Source organism: Pongo pygmaeus, chromosome 2 (assembly GCF_028885625.2).
Source record: "Pongo pygmaeus isolate AG05252 chromosome 2, NHGRI_mPonPyg2-v2.0_pri, whole genome shotgun sequence".
NCBI lineage: Eukaryota > Metazoa > Chordata > Mammalia > Primates > Hominidae > Pongo > Pongo pygmaeus.
In genome coordinates, this window is record NC_085930.1 from 77832678 (window position 1) to 77851580 (window position 18903).

At 33.0% G+C, this 18903-nt stretch overlaps 1 protein-coding gene across 11 annotated transcripts in view; it reads right to left on the bottom strand.

Annotated features, from left to right (window-relative positions):
* CHL1 (cell adhesion molecule L1 like) overlaps positions 1 to 18903 on the bottom strand; it is a 213735-nt gene that overhangs the window by 81421 nt on the left and 113411 nt on the right. For all 11 annotated transcript variants that reach the window (XM_054482123.2, XM_054482122.2, XM_054482117.2 and 8 more), the window contains 3 exons: positions 9834 to 10017; positions 3722 to 3827; positions 1437 to 1624 (listed from right to left, as the gene is read on the bottom strand). In XM_054482123.2, the coding sequence (XP_054338098.1) occupies positions 1437 to 1624; positions 3722 to 3827; positions 9834 to 9924 (385 nt within the window). In that variant the 5' untranslated portion in view covers positions 9925 to 10017. The remainder of the gene's footprint in view (positions 1 to 1436; positions 1625 to 3721; positions 3828 to 9833; positions 10018 to 18903) is intronic.

An 18903-nucleotide genomic window follows, 5' to 3' on the forward strand; every position in this document is an offset into this window, starting at 1 on the left:
ACCTATCTTCATTTGGAAAGCGTTTGTCTGGGATATCTTTTCTGTCTTTTTCATTTCAACAATTCTGTATCCTTATGGTTTAGATAGATGTGCTGTAAAAAGTTTATAGCTTTTTTTTTTAACTCAGAGCATTTATTCTATTTACTTTTATCTTTGATTTGTGATATATTTGAATTTATTTCTATCTTTTTCTTTCTGCTTGTCTTACTTTTTTTCTCTCCTTTATTTTTTCTTCCCCCACATGAACCACATAGTGTGATAATACTTTTTTCTTATAATTTTAGTGTAAATACTCTATAAATTTTAAGATGCACACCTTACTTCTGAGTCTAAATTTGACCTATATTCCTTCCTCTAGAATTATATAAGGACTTTAGGACAATTTAAATACAATGCCCTCTCTGAACTTTTGGGTTAAAGATTCATCATTTGTTTTTCTGAAGTTTGTGGCCATTTTGCATCCCCAGAATCAAGTGTTCATATTTTGCAAGTCCTAGGACTTTCTTTGAAATACTTTCATATCTAGGACTCTAAAAGAAGAAATTGCCGAAGAGAAGCTAGCTGACAGTTTTATACTTACCAATTTACCCTATAAAGGCTTTGGCTAAAATTGTGTAATGGTGGATATATTAAGAACAGGGGGAAAACATGATAAAATATAAAAGGTGGTCATGGATTTCCCATGCACATAGGGCAAATAAGCTATGAATAAAGTACACTACTTCAGGGGACAATTACTGATAAATATACCTCTAATAGCAAAGTGTCTTGCAGTTTTACATAAATTTTATTTATGGTTAACATTACCAATAGCTGTTTCTCCTTTCCTAATGAGCAGGATACTATTGATGTTAGATGGGAGTATGCAACTTGCTTTGCCCCACATGAGTAGGAGTTGCCTGCATAACCTCTTGTCAGAAGCATTTAAGAGCCAGTGTACAATTTTTCATGTTTCTGTCCCAGACTCTGACCAAAATGGCATGTTTCACAAGAGGCAACCACAGGATGGTGATGTCTCCATTAGCTGAGATCAGCGAGAAGCCTGCATGAAAGAGTTGCCAGGCCCACAGTAAATTGCTTTATCAGGGAATAACTTTGTGTTTACATAGAGGTTTTGGGATTATCTATTACTGCATGGAATTTAGCCAAGTTTAACTAATAATATGTTTAATTCTCATCGTATAAGGCAAAGCAGATATTATATTTTTCCATGTTAGGTATAAGGTTACTGAAACAGAGTCAAATTATGTTGCTTTCTAAGGTCATCTGATTTTAAGTGTCAAGACCTGGAGGAAATTTTTCCTTATAAATAAAATACAAGACACATATAAATTGATTTAATTAATAATTGCTTTATTTCATTGGAACCCAATATAAGTCCTATTTAACACTTCACTAAAACATTTGTAAAATGAAATTCCCATTATAGTACTTACTTGGAACTATAAATTCTATTTCTTCTGACATAGCGATTCCCAGTTTATTTGAAGCAAAGCAGCGGTATTTCCCTTGAAAGTGAGATATGTGCCCCTCATTTGGGATCCTGAATGTTCCTGAATTGTTAGATGTAATTATCCGGTGGTCAGTGAAATAAAAAGGGTTGCCATCCTTAGTCCACGAAAATCTAAAAAATAAAACTGAACTTAATAATCCTGAAAAATAATAACATATTTTTAGAGTACTTATTAACAATTGCATAAAATTGACAAAACCAAGACATTTTATGATAAAAAGTATATACTTAATGGAATATAACAGGGTATAAATAAGGGTCTCAGAAGAATCTGAGAAATATTACTGTCCATAAAATAGCTTGATAAATGAGAGGATTAAAATTGAAATTAGCTTTTGCTTTTTTAAATTAAAATTATTTATTTATTTTTTAATTAGAAAGGTAATACAAGATTATTATTAATATTCTGGAGACTACAAGAAACATACATAATTTCTGTTCATGCATGTGTGTGTGTAAGGAACTCACTCAAAATCCCAAAACAGATAAGCCCAGTATTATTACATTTGCTAATATTTCCTATTAGTATTTTTAGAATTTTGTCACATATCTGAGACCACACTGAATATATAATTTGGCCAACTGAATTTTTCCATTATTATAATGATACTAAAGACAATTTTTATAGCTACATTGTCTTCTGTCATATGGTTACTATTTTAATTACTTTTAACCATTTCAATGTTTTTCCTTTTATGAACAATATTGTAAGAAACAACCCTATATATTTATTCTTTGGTACTTGTCCAAATATTTCAATATGCCAATTCCTTAGAAATGAGATCAATAAACCAATAATTAAAAACTTTTTATAGTATTTGATAAATGTTGCAAAATTGTATCCTAGAAAAAAAATGTTAAATTCCCACCCCAGTATGCTAGAGTGTCAGTTCTATGAACAATGACATTAAGAAGTCTGTTTAAATCTTTATCAGTCTGATAGACAAATAATGACTTCCCAATTAGATTGTATTCAGCATTGTAGATTGAATTACCCATGCAAATTTGGGTATATGTCAGGACGCCATATTCTTACACTAATCTATGTGATTATTCTCCCAACAGGAATAACAAACCTTCAATGGACATGTATTCTCATTAGGAGTAGGCCTACCGAGCCACCCTCCTGACTTATTTTACTTCTCTCTGTGTGTCTTATATTTCACTGTTGACAAGTGTATGGTATTACCTTTTGACATAATAATTCAGCTAATTAATATTAATATATCATGATATGATCAATATATTCATGTTGATTGAATAAATTATCCTTAATTCCATTGTAATTCTATCCATACTTACATATATTGACTGAATATCTTCCATTTGGTTAAACATAGAAATAATTATAATTTAGCATGTTAATGGGTCACTAATGATTATTAAATATCAACTTATCAGGCAATAATAATAGTCATGATACAATTGAAAATCATCAATTTTTCATTAAATATGGATATTCTTAATGAATATAAGATAATCATGCAGAATAATAAAAGTATGTAGCTTTGCTTTCCATTTTAGAATCACATAGAATTTTAATATTGGGAATTCTTCCCACAGCCTCTCCCTTCTCACTTCCAATACATTTACATTTTTTTCTCCCTCTCCAAACATAGAAGGTATTTTGAAAAAGCTCATCAGTGATTATGGTCACCTAGAATAACAATTATTTAATTATAAAATAAAATAATACTAGATAGTAGTATATCATGCAAATAGTACTCTGCCACCTGAGATGACAATATTTCTATGACAACTTAAAAAAAATCAAGTAACAACCTATCCACAAAATAAGATGTTTAAATTTAAAGACACACAATTATAAATATGTACAGAATGATATTTACAAACTTTGACTTAATAAATGCTACATTTTACTAAGTAGAATAAATAATCTTCTAGTTTGTAGCTACCTTATTTATTTGTAGACTAAGGGATTGTGGAGTATTTCTGCTGTACCAAAGACTACTCTAAGTATTTTAATAACAGCCCTTAGTTTATGGTCAAAATAAATTCAAGTGGCAGAAAAACATATGTAAAATAACCAAATTTTATTTTTGTTTGCATGGATATTATTTTTTTGTAAACCCTTAGCTTTAATCATGTGTAGACTCATAGTCCAACAAGCTTATGATGGTAAGAGTAAAGAATAGCATAAAGAACAGTACACATTTAAAGAATCACTTAGTTTGAAAGAATACTCACGTTGGTTCTGGATTTCCTTTAGCTTCACATTCAATTTGAAAATAGTCATCGAAGGGAAAGGCAACTTGGACTTTTGACTGTTTTATGATTGTTGGAACCTGTTGAACTAAATATTAAAATATGTACTTAAAAACACACTATTCAAACAGTAGGCAAGATTAATTTATAGCAAAAACACTTTAAACCTCTTTTGTATACTGATAAGTGAAAGGATGATACAAAAGTGAAAATCAGAATAAATCTCACTCTCTTTGCAACATGTACTTACTTCTAAGGAATACACTTCACTGCCATCATTTCATGTTTTAATATATGTTCATTTTATTTAAACCCAGAATAATGTAACAATTTTTATAGCAGAAGAAAAGTTGCCATGTCATCACAATTTAAATATATTATTAAAATTATTGGCATTCAATCTATGTTAGCATGCATATGCATTTTTCCTTAGTTCAGTCACTTTGAAAGTTCTGTTTGTAGTCTTCCATGTTTCTATAAACACATTATAATTAATGTACTGCTTTTACATTATTTCTTCCCACTGATATGCTATAATTTTTAATAATTCTATTACTGGTCATTAGATTATTATCCAGTTTTTTTTTCTTTCCAGGTAAACTATTTCAATAGGAATTTTGAGTAAATAGATTTTTCCTTTATTGAATTACTGATTTATGATAAATTTCCAAGCATGGACACAAATGGTAATTACTCTGGGTAAACTGTAAACATAATTTCACCACAGAATATATATACAAATAACAAAAATAGAGTGGTTCTCTATATTTTTGCCACCAGTGAATGCTAGCATTTCAAAATAATAAAATAGTTTAGCATTTATTACGAAGGAAAATATAAACTCCTTATTCTCTTTATTTTAATTTTCTTTTTTTTTGGTTAATAAATGTTCTTTCATGGGCTTGTTTAGTGTTTGTTATTCCTTATTTGTAAGTTTTCATTTTATAACTTTTTCTCACTTATCTATTGGGAGTTTTGTTCTGTTTCCTTAGAGAATTTAACTTACTAATAGCCACTATTATAAAATAATAACCGATGCATAATGGCATTAATAGACTATTCATATTCAAATATGCTCTAATCTTGTGACAAACTCGGTTAGTGTTTGATAAGTAATCTACAAGACAAACACAATTTTAAAAAGTGGGGAGTGGGCCACACTTGGTGCCTCACACCTGTAATCCCAACACTTTGGGTGGCTGAGGTGGGAGGGTCGCTTAAGCCCAGGAGTTCAAGAACAACCTGGGTAACATAGGGAGACTCTCGTCCCTACAAAAAAATGTAAAAATTAGCTGGATTAATTTCCAGCCCAGGAGGTTGAAGCTGTTGTGAGGTATAATCAAGCCACTGCACTTGAGCCTGGGTGACAGAGTGAGGCTCTTTCATAAAAGTAAAAAAATAATAATAATAATTAAAAGTAGGAAGTGATTTTGCCTCTCAGCTAGTAGAGTAGCGAGATTACATTTCTAAGAATTGCAACTATAAAATAAATTTACAAATGCTAGAAACACAACTTAGATTAAGCTTTGAAATAAAACATAGATCATGATGTGTGTAAAGATCTACTGCTGATGAGCACTCAATATTTTTCAAAAGGAGACATCCCAGTTTTAGTACAGTTCTTAGAATCTCTAATAAAAGGACAGGGTTGATTCATAAGGAAATGCAAACTGTTCAGCAGCAGGGACCTGACTTTGGCAAATAAAGTATGAGAAAAGCAGTTTGGAGACAGGCACAGAGCCTAACTTAAATAAGTACTATTCCACAGTAGAGTTGCAAATCAGGCCCTAAAACCTGTGACATTGGACCAGGCCCTGAACCACTCTCTGTTTTCTCATTTGTAATATTAAGGATTTAGCCTAGATAAATTGCTCTCAAACGTGTTGGTCTCAGGACTCTTTTGCAGTCTTACAAATTACAAGACATCTCAAAGAGCATTTGTTCATGTGGGGTATAGCTAACAATATTTACTATAATAGGAATAAAAACTGAAAAAGTCTTTCAAAATGTCTTTCAAAATGTTTACTTATGAATTTATTTAAAATAATTCAATGTTAAAATAAATCACATATTTTATGAAAACCTTTAAATATTATGAGAAGAATGGCATTACTTTACATTATTGCAAATCTCTGTAATTGCTTTTTTCTTAATTCTTTGAGTCAGGGTCTTGCTCGCTCATGCAGGCTGCAGTGCAGTGGCAGGATCATTGCTCACTGCAGCCTAGAAATCCCAAGCTCAAGTAATCCTCCCACCTCAGCCTTTCGAGTAGCTAGAACTACAGGCCATCTCTGTAATTTCTTGAGAAGGCAGATGGATTCTTATATCTGCTTCTGCATTTCATCTGTTGCAATAGGGTTGATTTGTTCAAAGATATAAAGAAAATTCAGCCTTATACAGATAACGTAGTTAAAAAATGATGGGAAATTTTAGAGTCCTTTCTGATGATTGTAGATACAACAAGTCTAAACCCTACCAATCAACTTTTCATATTGTGTACCATTAAACCATTTTACTTTTTTTAATCTACAAATGATTTTGTAACATCATGAAGCTTTCATTTGGAAAAAATACCCGCTCACTGAATTTTGTGTCTTCCAAACATTGATGCATTTCATTATAGAATATCAAAAATTGACACTTGTTAGAATTGCCACTGATCTAATCAGCAGTATTAAGTATCGGGAAGCTCTCAAGCTTACAGTGGACAATACATGTCCTCCACAATTCTAATGTTTTCTTGAACACTCACACTTTATCAATGACCTTATATATGGTCAGTTGTTTATCTTGAAATGAATGGGCTCACTTGGTTCACTTTCAGGAAAATATCTGACCTATATCTATCTGAGCAACCATAATTTGTCAGTCATAACCTTAAAGTAAAGATGATGTCCAGCTAAGGACTCAAGCAATGATGCAATTAAGAAATAGAGATCATCATAATACTTTGATGCACAGCAGAATTATTTTATATCTACTTTCCAGTTCACTAGAATGTTACAAAGTATGTATTCCAAGGTAGATAATTAATAACATTAATAACCTTTAAGTGCTTCAACAATTATAATCATAAGCAAAACTGTTTTTGTTTTGCTTTGTTTTGAGAGTTCTTTACTCTGAGTATATGGACATTAAATATCACCTGACTACCAGTAAAGTTTGATGCCAATGCCAGGCTGGAATGCAGTGGCACGATCATGGCTCACTGCAGCCTCAACCTCCTGGGCTCAAATGATCCTACTGCCTCAGCCTCCCAAGTAGCTAAGACTACAGGTGTAAGCCACCACACCCAGCTATTTATTATGTATATATATATTTATATATATAATTTAGAGATGAGGTCTCATTACATTTGCCAGGCTGGTCTTGAACTCCTGACCTCAAGCCTCCCAAAGTGCCGTAATTACAGGCATGAGCCACCACGCCCAGCCCTCATTACTTTTGTATCATCAGAGCAAATGACAATGCAGTGAAAATGAAAAAATGGCATCTTAGGTATATTATAAAAACAGTTTGATCTCACAGACCATCTGGATGTGTCTCTGGGACCCCAAGAATTCTGCAAACCACATTTTGAACATTGACAGCCAGAGTAGAATAAAAACTAAATGCCTTTCCAAATTCTAATTTTTTTCTATTAATTCTATTTTTTTAAAATTTTTCATTATTGCCCAATAAATCTGATAAGTGAGTTTTACGAGCTTATGGATATTAGTTCAAGTTCAGTGTTTATCTACTGGATATTCATAAACCAACATGCAAAATATCTGTATTTTCATTCACATTTACTTTGTTTCTGATTACTACTATTTCTGTGTAGAGCAGGACTTGAGCTTATTGCAAATTCATATTAGTTAAATTTTATTGCAGTTATAAATGGTGAGGGATGACACATAATGGCCACAGTCCCTTAGATATCAGCTAATAACTTGTGAACAACTTGTTTATTAGAACATTATTCTTTCCTAAATTTGCTAAGGTTGCAAAGGCTCAGCAATAACTAATTATTTGGGGAACGGAGCTAATAACCTTTGGGTGTTTATAAGAATATATATTCTACATTATAAATCCTTTCCTCTATAATTAAGCCAATTACAGAGACATCAGACTCCTTGACATTCAAATTGGATACCTGCCTTAGTTGCATTTACTTGTGAGTGCTCTAGAGTCCTGAAATAAATGAATAATATCCAGATGTTCTGAAAACATGTCATTAATATTTTATAACAATTGTTGTCTAAGGACATTACAGCATGAAAATGCATAAGTAACTGAGACAACCAGAATAAAAATGTGAGCCAGGAATTAATGCAAAATTTCACATCCTTCACCACTGACAAAGTAAGAAATGATGAAGAATAAATGTGTATGCCAGAGATTATGGTCAGAAATCTGAATCAGGAATCTCAGTGGCATCTTCGTTGCTATTGGGAAGACAATGTGAAATTATTAACCTTTTTCCACAGGATTACGAAGAAGCTTGCTCATAACTTGCTACTGCATACTCAAAGCAAAAGAATTCACTAAAGATGAAGGTACTTTAGACTCCTGACCAGAATTTCTACAAAAAGGCTGGTCAGTGATGAAATCTAATATATTGTGTAGGCTGAAAGATTTCAGCCAAATGTATAGCAGACTTTAAGTCTATATATTTGTAGGTCAGATAAGTGGAATTTCTTAAGAAATGGAAATGTCAAAACAGAGCTTACTTATCTGTTAAAAATAATAGAGAAGGGGTTTCTACCTGGGGGGATGGAACTACAATTTCAGTGCTTTCCAAAGTGCATAATATAAAATAGCTACATCAAGTAATTTAAGGTGGCCCTTAGAATAGTTTTTAAATACATTGTATTATATATAGTCAGAGAGTTGTTTCCTTTTCTATTCACATTCAGTCTGCCTGAGCACTTCAAAAGCAATGTTTTAGTTAAGTCCCAACACTTTTCTAAGATTTATTAAATTTTATGAGCTCAAGACTATTTCTCTAGAATTTAGAAGATCCACAAATATCACCTGCAATACTAAGATTCTAATAAACAACCAATACTTCTAATATAATAACTCTCCAAATTATATACAGAAGAGACAATAGAGATTATTCCTGAATGATATGGATAAAAATGTCTTAATAACCTCTCAAGGGTCTTTTAGATCCCTTATGCATGTAATACAAGAAAAATTTGCAAGATCCGTACATGACAGACTTGATATACTATTACATATGTTCTGTTTGCAGTTTTTTTTAGTTTTTATTTTGTTTAGAGACAAAGTCTCACTATATTGTCCAGGTTGGCGTGCAATGTCTATTCACAGGTGTGATCATTGCAAACTATAGTCTTGAACTCCTGGGCTCAGGCAATCCTCCTGCCTCAGACTCCTAAACAGGTGGGACTACAGGCATGTGTCACCATGTCCTGCTGATGCTGAAGTATTTTTTTTAACTATTAATTACCATGACTTGTTCAAACTGATTTATAATGGTTAAAAATCTGCATCCATTTTACCAACATGTGTTAGAATATATATTTATATATTTCCATCAGACTACTGTCTAACCTCTTAATATGAATTCACACTATATAATGCTGCAGATTTTAAGATTAGATATCATCTTATACTTTTATTTGTAAAATGGCTTATTATTTTGCTAACTCATTATTTTCATTCTTAAATATAATCATTTTGAAAAAAATACAAAGTTTATCCAATTCCTTTTTGACATAATTGGTTCAATGCCAGTAATTTCTGAATCTTGATTAACTAACCTAAGTATATAAAAGTGAAGTTGTTGGTAATATTGTAGATAATCCTAGACAAATGGAAAAATACTAACTTATCTATAGGTTGTTATTCTTGTTATGTTCTAAGTTTGCATAAGGAACTAAAAGCCTGGGTTGCAGAATAACTACAGCAGTCATGTATCAGCCACCCACAAAACGAAAAAGATAGATATGAATTGTCATGACAGATTGCTAAAGAATATATAGAAATATGGTAGAAAAGTCACATCCTCAATCCATAAGTATTCTACTTAAAAATCAAAATGCAAATATGAAATTCCATTAATAGGCACTGAATGCTATAACTTTACCTGAGGGTGGTATTTCAATTGCTGTAGAGAATTTTAACAGGAAGAAAATGAGAGATACAATTAATCCTCTTCCAGGTAAAAGTGGCTCCATTGCTCTTCAGGAAGGAGACAACCCAGAAAGAATGAAAATCTTAATGTCTCCTCTTACTTTTGGTTGAAAGCTGAGACTTAGTTAACCTGGAAACTAAAAAAAACAAACAGAAAAACATGTTAGTTCATAAACTCCAAAATTTCAACATAACAAATTAAATACATTATTTTTGTTTGGTTTGGCAGTATGTTTCCTCTTTATGAAACTGTTCTCTCATAACTGCACATGAATGAAATTAGTTTTTCCTCTTTGTATGTAAAATAAAGGACAGTGAATATATACTCTATTGTAAACCACAAACTATTCCAATAAATTATATTTATAAGTCAGAAGAAGTTTTACTTGGAAGGTATGGTATTATACACAAGTGGTTTTTCTTTTTTATTCTCAACTTTCATTTTAGATTCAGGAGGTACCTTTGCAGGTTTGTTACATAGGTAAATTGAGTGCCACTGAGTCTTGGTGTATACATGATTCCATCACTCAGGTAATCAGCATAACACCCGATAGGTAGTTTTTCAATCCTCACTCCTTCTCACCCTCCTCCATCTAGTAGTCCACGATGTCTATTATTCCCATCTTTATGTCCATGTGTATTGTGTTTAGCTTCCACTTCTAAATGAGAACGTGCAGTATTTGATTTTCTGGTCCTGTGTTAATTTGCTTAGAATAATGACCTCCAAGCGTATCCATGTTGCTGCAAGGACACAGTTTTGTTCTTTATATGGCTGTGTAGTAGTATTCCATGGTGTATAAGACTAATGAGTATTAATGGCTAAGAGAATAACTTCATTTAGTTAATTTTATTTAAAAGGTGGTTCTTTTTTACTCAGTTCTTTATATTAGATATCTATTCCCATTTGAGTCATTATTAAGGATCACAAATACACATCATTGATTTTTCTGGTGAAATAGCTTTTCATCTTCAAAGTTTTCACACTAATAGAAGATAGATAGTTCCCGCAAGATCGAGGAAAGAAAAAATAAAGAGCAAATGCATGAAGGGCGCCATTTTAACTGAAATTTACAAATGTGAGTTTGGTTCAAGCAGAAGACAAAGGCATAAGTTGCTTCTCACTTAAACAGACTATTTATTCATTCCAAAGTTTACAGAAATAGAACAAGAATTAAGGTTTCATTTTTTTTACTTTCTCTTACAATTTCAATTTTTTTTCTGAAACATTCTGATAATAGATGTCTAAACATTGTTTATACATTGTCTATCACGTATTCTTGAAGGTAATAATACAACAATTTGCTCCAAAATGTGATAATTAGTCTTTCAGGTATGTAATTTTCTTTTGTTTTCTAAAAATCAATTACTCTATTTGTTCACTTAGAACTGGTGAAAAAAGTTAACTAATACAGAGATAGTAAAGCCATTAAACTTATATTAAATTCTAAGTATTTTGGCTTTATTATTTCACCTTAAATTGCATCTTAAGAGATTATGGACCTCTATTTTTTGTATATACGTACAGATTGGTAAAATTTAAGGTAGTAACTAATGGCTGTTGTTTTATAGTTTTAGGAATCTTAAGGAACAGTAATACCATTTATGTTTTACTTTGAGAACAAAATAATATTAATCATAAAAGAAAATACTACGCTTCCCCCTCCAAAAATGTTGTGAATCTTTGTCCTGAATTAGAGTAATGGCATTACTCTACTCTGCCTGACTTCAACTGACCCATCTGTAAAATGGGAATTGGAAAAAATGACTCTTGTATGCTTCAGACATTTTCTAACGACAAATAACTTATACTTGTAATTTAACTTCTACTGGTAAATTTAACATATATTTTCAAATGTGTCACTATGTTAATTGACACTGGTTTTCTGATGAAATGAGTTATCCTAATCAACGAAATAAAACATGGAAAAATGCATTCATTATAAAAAGCAAAATACTGCCTTAACTACAAAAAGTGAGTACTACATATTTGTACAAAGTTGGGAGACATTAAACCATGCGGCTATTATTAATATGAAAATTTTGAGGAAAATATCAATGCCCTGCCCCTTTGAATTTTCTTTTTCCTGGTTTTTTTTTTCTGTAACAGTTTGGTAATAGTCATCTAAAGTCATTGTTTATTATATATCAATCTTTACTTGCAATCTAGTTATTATTTAATATTCGATTCCATTAGTATTCAATGCTGATGGCTTTAAGAGCATCTCATGTATGTGTTTTATGAGTTACCCTTTATTTGTAAGGAGCAAGACTTTCCAAAGTATTATGCTACTAGGAGATTGTATTTCCAGATTAATATTTAACATCATCTCACCTCTGAAATATGGAACAAGAATAACTAGATAGCCAAATAAGTGAGAACACTCTCAATTTCCATTAATCTCCTGATTTAGGGCAGTAAGTTCACTGGTCTCTAATTGTGGTAGTAAAGTAGCTTGTAGATACTAATTATTCAGTAATGGTGATCCAATTTTTTGAATTTTAATAGTTTTAAGTGCATGGTCTTGACCCAAGAAATTCTCTCCCATAATGACATCATCACTTTTCAGAATATGAATAATGACTAATTCTATATATGACCTTACCTCCTGCAGGAATTAGCTTCAATTTACCTGAAATTTGTGTGTTCACAGGCTACAATATAAAAATTATTAGAAGTTTAAATGTGACCCTGTTCAAGTAAGACTCCATTAGCTGATGATGAAAGCTGCAAAATAGCTTTCAGATTGAAAACGGAAAGTCAGTCTTAATTTCATTGCCAGAATTCATAAAGGGTATGTTTCCTAGGAATTCAATTTTGCAACAGTAAGATAGCAATAAAATTATATTCCCATTTATCTTTCTTGAAACAATGGCATTTAATGCCTCATGCCAGACCTCAAAGATAATAGCAATTTTTGAAACTCAGGATGGAGCTGGCACTAAGACAAGAACTAATTTTTTTAAAGTTTTTACTTTCTATGAATACGTAGTATTTATAGGGTACGTGAGATGTTTTGATACAGGCATACAATGTGGAATAATTACATCAGGGTAATTGGGGTATCCATCACCTGAAGCATTTATCATTTCTTTGTGTTTAAACATTCCAGTTATACTCTTATTAAAATATTTTTGAAGTTAAGGCACATGAAGCTGATGTCTGATAGCTTATATTAAAGATATCAACTCAGATCCACAAAGGAATCTATTAATTTTCGTGAATCTGGGTAAACTGGGTTAAATTTTAATTCCTACTCTTGTAGCTCATCCTTAGGAAAAAAAATCATCCCTGCCAACTACTTCAAAAGAAAAATTTAGCTTGGTGCAAAAGTTATTGTGGTGTTTGCCATCAAAAGCCACAGTAACTTTTGTACCAACCTAATAGATCTCTTAGTGTCACATCATACTGATATAGGAGTTAAGAAGAAATTGCTTAGGCAGATAGTGAGGGTACTAGAGTCCTCGGTAAGGTTTTCCTTTTCAACGAAAAGCAGCCCCCAAATTATTTTCTAACAAACAGCAGCCTGTAAAATAGAGCTGCAGACATAGACCCTAGCAGCTGTGCCAATCATTTTCAAAAACGGCAGCTCCATCTTCCCTTCCCAGCCACATGTACAGTAAGGAGCAGACAAGATGGCACCAGTCAACTGGAAAGCCCATTCACATAATAAGATTAGGGTAATAAGGGTAGGGTGGCCGGCCTTTTCTGCACACTATGTACACGTCACACCTGATCGAACCAATCTGTGAGCCCTACATAAATCAGACACCACCTCCTCAAGCCTGCCTGTAAAATATAGTGCATCTGCAACAGGCCAGACTTTTCCTCTGGGAAGCCCCTCTCTCTCACTAGAGAGAGAGTTGTTTTCCTTTCTCTTTCTTTCTTTTTCTTTTGCCTGTTAAACCTCTGCTTCTAAACTCCTCATATGTGTCCATGTTCTAAATTTTCTTGACATGAGACAATGAACCCCAGGTATTTATCCCAGACAATGCAGTCGCTTCAATGCAATGGAACCTTCCTGACTCCCTCAGGTTCTCCAGTACGACTAGTGGGATAAGAATTAAGAATACACTGATTTCGAGACATTAGTTTAACATGGACAAGTGTGCATACCTCCTAGGGCAACTTCCAACACAACAAAAAGGAAATAAAGTTCTTTGCCTCTTCAAAACAAAAGCCTCTAACATATACATCATGAGTATTATAAAGTGACCACATAGATCCCTTTGATGTTTTTAAAAGTGCTCCGTGGTGGCAAATCTAGAAACAACTTGCTCCCTTAATTTAAATTCATATTCTTCCTTGAGAAATGGAAGAGAGAGATGGCTAAGTCTTTGTCTGTTCTACTTGGCCTCCCAAGTAAGTGCAAAGCTACTGTGGCCTCCTGACTGGTCACATGACAAAGTGATATGTAGTGATAAGACCATGGGAAAGTTAGTATAACCTGGGTTCAAAGCCACCATTGCTAGATGGCTGTGGGCAGTTTACCCAACCTGCTCACTCATCTGTACAAACTGGGGTGATAGTTGCTGCTGTATAGCACACTTATGAGATTTAAGTGAGGTAATGTATCATTAGCAGAGAAAAATAAATAAAATTTGCTAATACTAGTGAAAGTGATGATCATTGTGTTGATAGTGGCAATGAGGATATAGTCCCTCCTACTAATATTCTGATCCAAGGAGCATGGTTAACTTCTGTGGATTCTATTAGAGTTACAAAATCATAACAACTTACAAAATAAAGGCATATTCTCTAAAGTGTATAGTGGTGAAATGATATTGATTGATATAAAATACTCTCCCCAAAAGTGTGAGAGTGTGGTAGATTGATTGCAAAATCTTCTTTGATTCTCTTCTCCTCTTTGTGGTCACACACTCTGTAATAAGGCTTTATAGCTCCTCCCAAGAAGCTATTTCCTCACTTCTTGAATCTGGTAAGCTTTTGACCCTAGAATGAATTCTAGTCTAGGCCTCAAGAAGCCTTGCACCTTTTTCCTCTTTCTCTCTGTCTCTGAAAACTCTGCTCAGCTATTTTAAAAAGAAGCCTGGGCTACCCTGTTGGAAGATAAGAGACATTTTGCCCATCATCCCCATCATCCTGGCCAACAGACAGCCAGCCACTAAATGTAAAATGGCAGCCATCCTAGATGAGACTGCCCTACTAACCTGTCAGCTGAACACAGATGCTAGAACCAGCTGGTCAGTATCACTCAAGACTGGCTAAGTTCAGCAGAATCTCTCAAAAAAACAGTAGACTTAGGAACAATAATCAATGTTTCCTTTACTGAATCAGTGTTTTGGGATGGTTTTCAAGGTAGAAATAGCTAGTTTAGGTAGAAGAGACAGAATAAACAAATTGATGCAATAATGAATATTGTTGAAGCAGATATATATATATATATATATATAGAGAGAGAGAGAGAGAGAGAGAGCAAGAATGGGGGGGGGGTTATGCTAATCTCTGTATTGGGGGTACATTTTAACATTTTCCTAATAGAAACATTTTTAATGTTTATTCAGTCTTTGGAAATCAGAAATCAGCCTAAAATATTTCAACAGCAGTAAGGAAATTCTTTAGGCAAAAGGTAGACAAAGTCTTGAGAATGCCTGCTGCCATACATCTAAAATAAAAATAAAAAACAAACAGAAAAAAAGACTTCCTTAAAGCTACCATACTGTGTGCACCTCTTCTGTTGGAACAAGATGAGAAAACATGGGGTTTCTTTAAACATCAGTGTATATGTTCTGTATATTTAGTTTAAGCAGCTAATGTAACTCAATGCTTTTTCTTTCTTGGTTTAAGAGTTTTGAAAGTTATAGCCCAGCTAAAGAAAATGTAAGCCCATTTTATAGTACATCATCATTTAAGTCTTGGTAGCTGTTAGTATACATGATGCCTCTTCATTTTTCTTTAATGCTTTGATCCTCAATTCACCAACTTTGCATTATGTTTCCACTGGAGACTAAATTCCATTAATAAAGCATAGAAAGGCAACAATGCATAAAAATGGTGAAGACTAAATTTTCACTTTGGACAATTATAGATCATTCCATCTTTATAAATTGAACACTAAAACAAATTATTTTAAAATTACTTTAAAGATCCAAGGCTATTGTTAATGTATTCTGAATAATAATCATTTCCCAATAATCACTTGTTTTTTTCACCTAACAGTAATGGTGTCATGTTTACACAAAACCTTTGGCACTATGGTTCTCTAATGGCTCTAATGAATAGTAAATGCTTCGATTTTCCCTTTTGCAAATAACATTATTCAAATTTATATACTGGAATTTGAAAAAAAAAGAGGTTTCCACTTTATCCTAGAGGGAAATAGAATCTGATGAGTGTGATAAATGGACAAAAACCAGCTTAGAAAGGCAGCTGGTTTGACATAGCACATTTTATTTTAGTGATTTTTAAAAATCCTTGACATTTTTTCTCAATAATTATTCACAGACAGTTTTAGGTCAAATTTCCAAGAAGAAAATATAACACAGCAAATTCAATGAACGAAAGGTGACTCTTATGATCACCATTTTAAAATTTTTTTCATTTCTATGGCAGCAACTACACAAAGCAGAAATGTCAGTGACAGTCCATCTGCCATTTTCATTGACAACATGGAATGTATACAGCCAAAAAAGAAGGAAAAAAAGCATGCTATGTTGACATTCCTCTTCACTAAGAAACAGCATTAAGTTGTTTCAGCTACTATGAGTTCCAGAGGTTGAAATTAACTTCATGCATGAAAATCATTAAACAACATTTTTCTACTCAGGATGCTTGAAATAGATCAACAACTTTTATTATAGCCAGCAGGAAGAGATATTTTATGACACTGGCATCCAAATTATAGTTTTAAAAATAACTCAATGGACTTGTATAATAGTCTGAGACAGTGCTATAACTCGGAAATGTTTAAATTTTCTTTTCTCTCCATGATAAAAAGGCTTAAGAATTACTGAGCTGCATCAAGCAAGATGTCTTATATAAAGCCATTTGACATTTTCATGATGGAGTGGATGTCACCTTCACTTCTCTCTGACCTCAAGTGTCCCTTTATGAAACTCCTTTTTATGTGATTATCAGGCTAGGTTAAACTATTCCCCTGGTTCGGAATCAGGTTTTATGGGGAGGAGGTCCAGCAAATTTCCATAAGCCTGAAGTGTGATCTGAATCACTCAACATTGTGAAGCTGAGAAGGATAAACACATACACAAAAATTAAAAGGCTTTTGTTCAATCACCTGCCTGGCTAATACCATAAATCAATTTACAAGTGTCATAAACACAGTAATCCTGAAATAACTGTTAACGGCTTTTTACTCTGAAAACAAAGGAAACGCTGTACATTATAGCCATATCCATTCAAACATTCTTTCATGTCTCATAATACTGCAGTGACAAGACAAAAGAATTGCTCAGAGTGTTAACTCATCATCCCTGCAGAGTTGGCGTATTTTGTACACAGTAGATCAAAGAAATGTCGACGTTATTATAAGCAAATTGATTTTATTGGAAAAATGTCAGCTTTAGTTAATAACGATGTGGGATAAACTAATATCATTAATAATATCATTTATTTAAATAGCAAATTACTGTGGTTGAACTCCAACTGGAATATAATTGAATATAACCTATATATACATATAGGTTATATAAAAACATATATATATATATACATGTTTTTGTTTTCCCACCTATACATGTAAGATTCTTAAAAAATAGTATAGTATTTCAAATTGTTTCATAGTGGAGACTATGAAAGAAAATTACGGAAATTCATGGTCATTTGACTACAGGGATGGAGAATAATCCCAACATTAAGTTATTTTCTGAGATATTTCTCAGAAAACAACTTATATACCTGTGAAATTCATGTAGGAACTATTTTTCAAATTAAATAAAAATCTCAGATGTACTAAAATGCACAAAACTTAAGTGTACAGCTCAGTAAACTTTTACATATGTATAAATCCAGGTAACCACTTCTCACATTTCTTAAGGACTTTCAGTCACTGAAAACATTCCACTAGCTTCACTCCTGGAGCATCCCACATGGACAGCTCATAAGAGGGTAAGACCTGTTTGTGTTCCTCTAGCCTTTTGGATTACAGCCAAGGTGCTATCTCTCCTCCAGGTGATATTTGGATTATGTGGGAGCAGCTTGGGTTGTCACATGACTGCAGAATGCTATTTGCATCTAGTGGGCAGGAGCCATGGATCCTACACAACCTGCAGTGCTCAGCACAGTCCTGCCCAAGGAAGAACAGCCCTACCTGAAAAGTGCAAACCCTCACTGTGAGAGATACTGATGCTATAGTATGCTGGGTAAAAAAAAAAAAAAAAAAAAAAAGTTGTGTGGTCAATAAATTGTGGATATAGTATATGCATTACTATTGAAGCAGTCACTATGGAGTACAGTTTGATGGCTTCCCCCAAAACTAAACAAACTCTCACACATGATCCAGCCATTGAACTCCTTGGTTTTTACCCAAAGGAGTTGAAAACTTATGTCCACAAAATCTTGTACATGGATGTTTAACAGCTTTATTTATATTTGCCAAAATTTGAAAGTCACCAAGGTATTCTTTGGTAGGTAAATGGATAAATAAACTATACTGTGTCCAGACAATGGAATATCAGTGCTAAAAAGAATGAGCTATCAGCCATGAGAAGAGGTGAAGGAAACCTAAGGGCACATTAAGTGAACAGGCCAATTTGAAAACACCAGATACTGTTTGATTCTAACTACACGACACTCTGGAAAAGGCAAAACTATTGAGAAAGTAAAAAGATAAGTGGTTGTGAGGGGTTAAGGGAGAAGGGGGAATGAATAGGAGGACAGGATTTTTACGGCAGTGAAACTACTTTGTATGATACTACAATTGTGGATATGTGTCACTATACCTTTGTCAAAACCCATAGAATGTATACACCAAAAGAAACCCAAATGTAAACTATAGATTTGGGGTGTTATTGATCTGTCAATATAGGTTCATCAGTTGTAACAAATG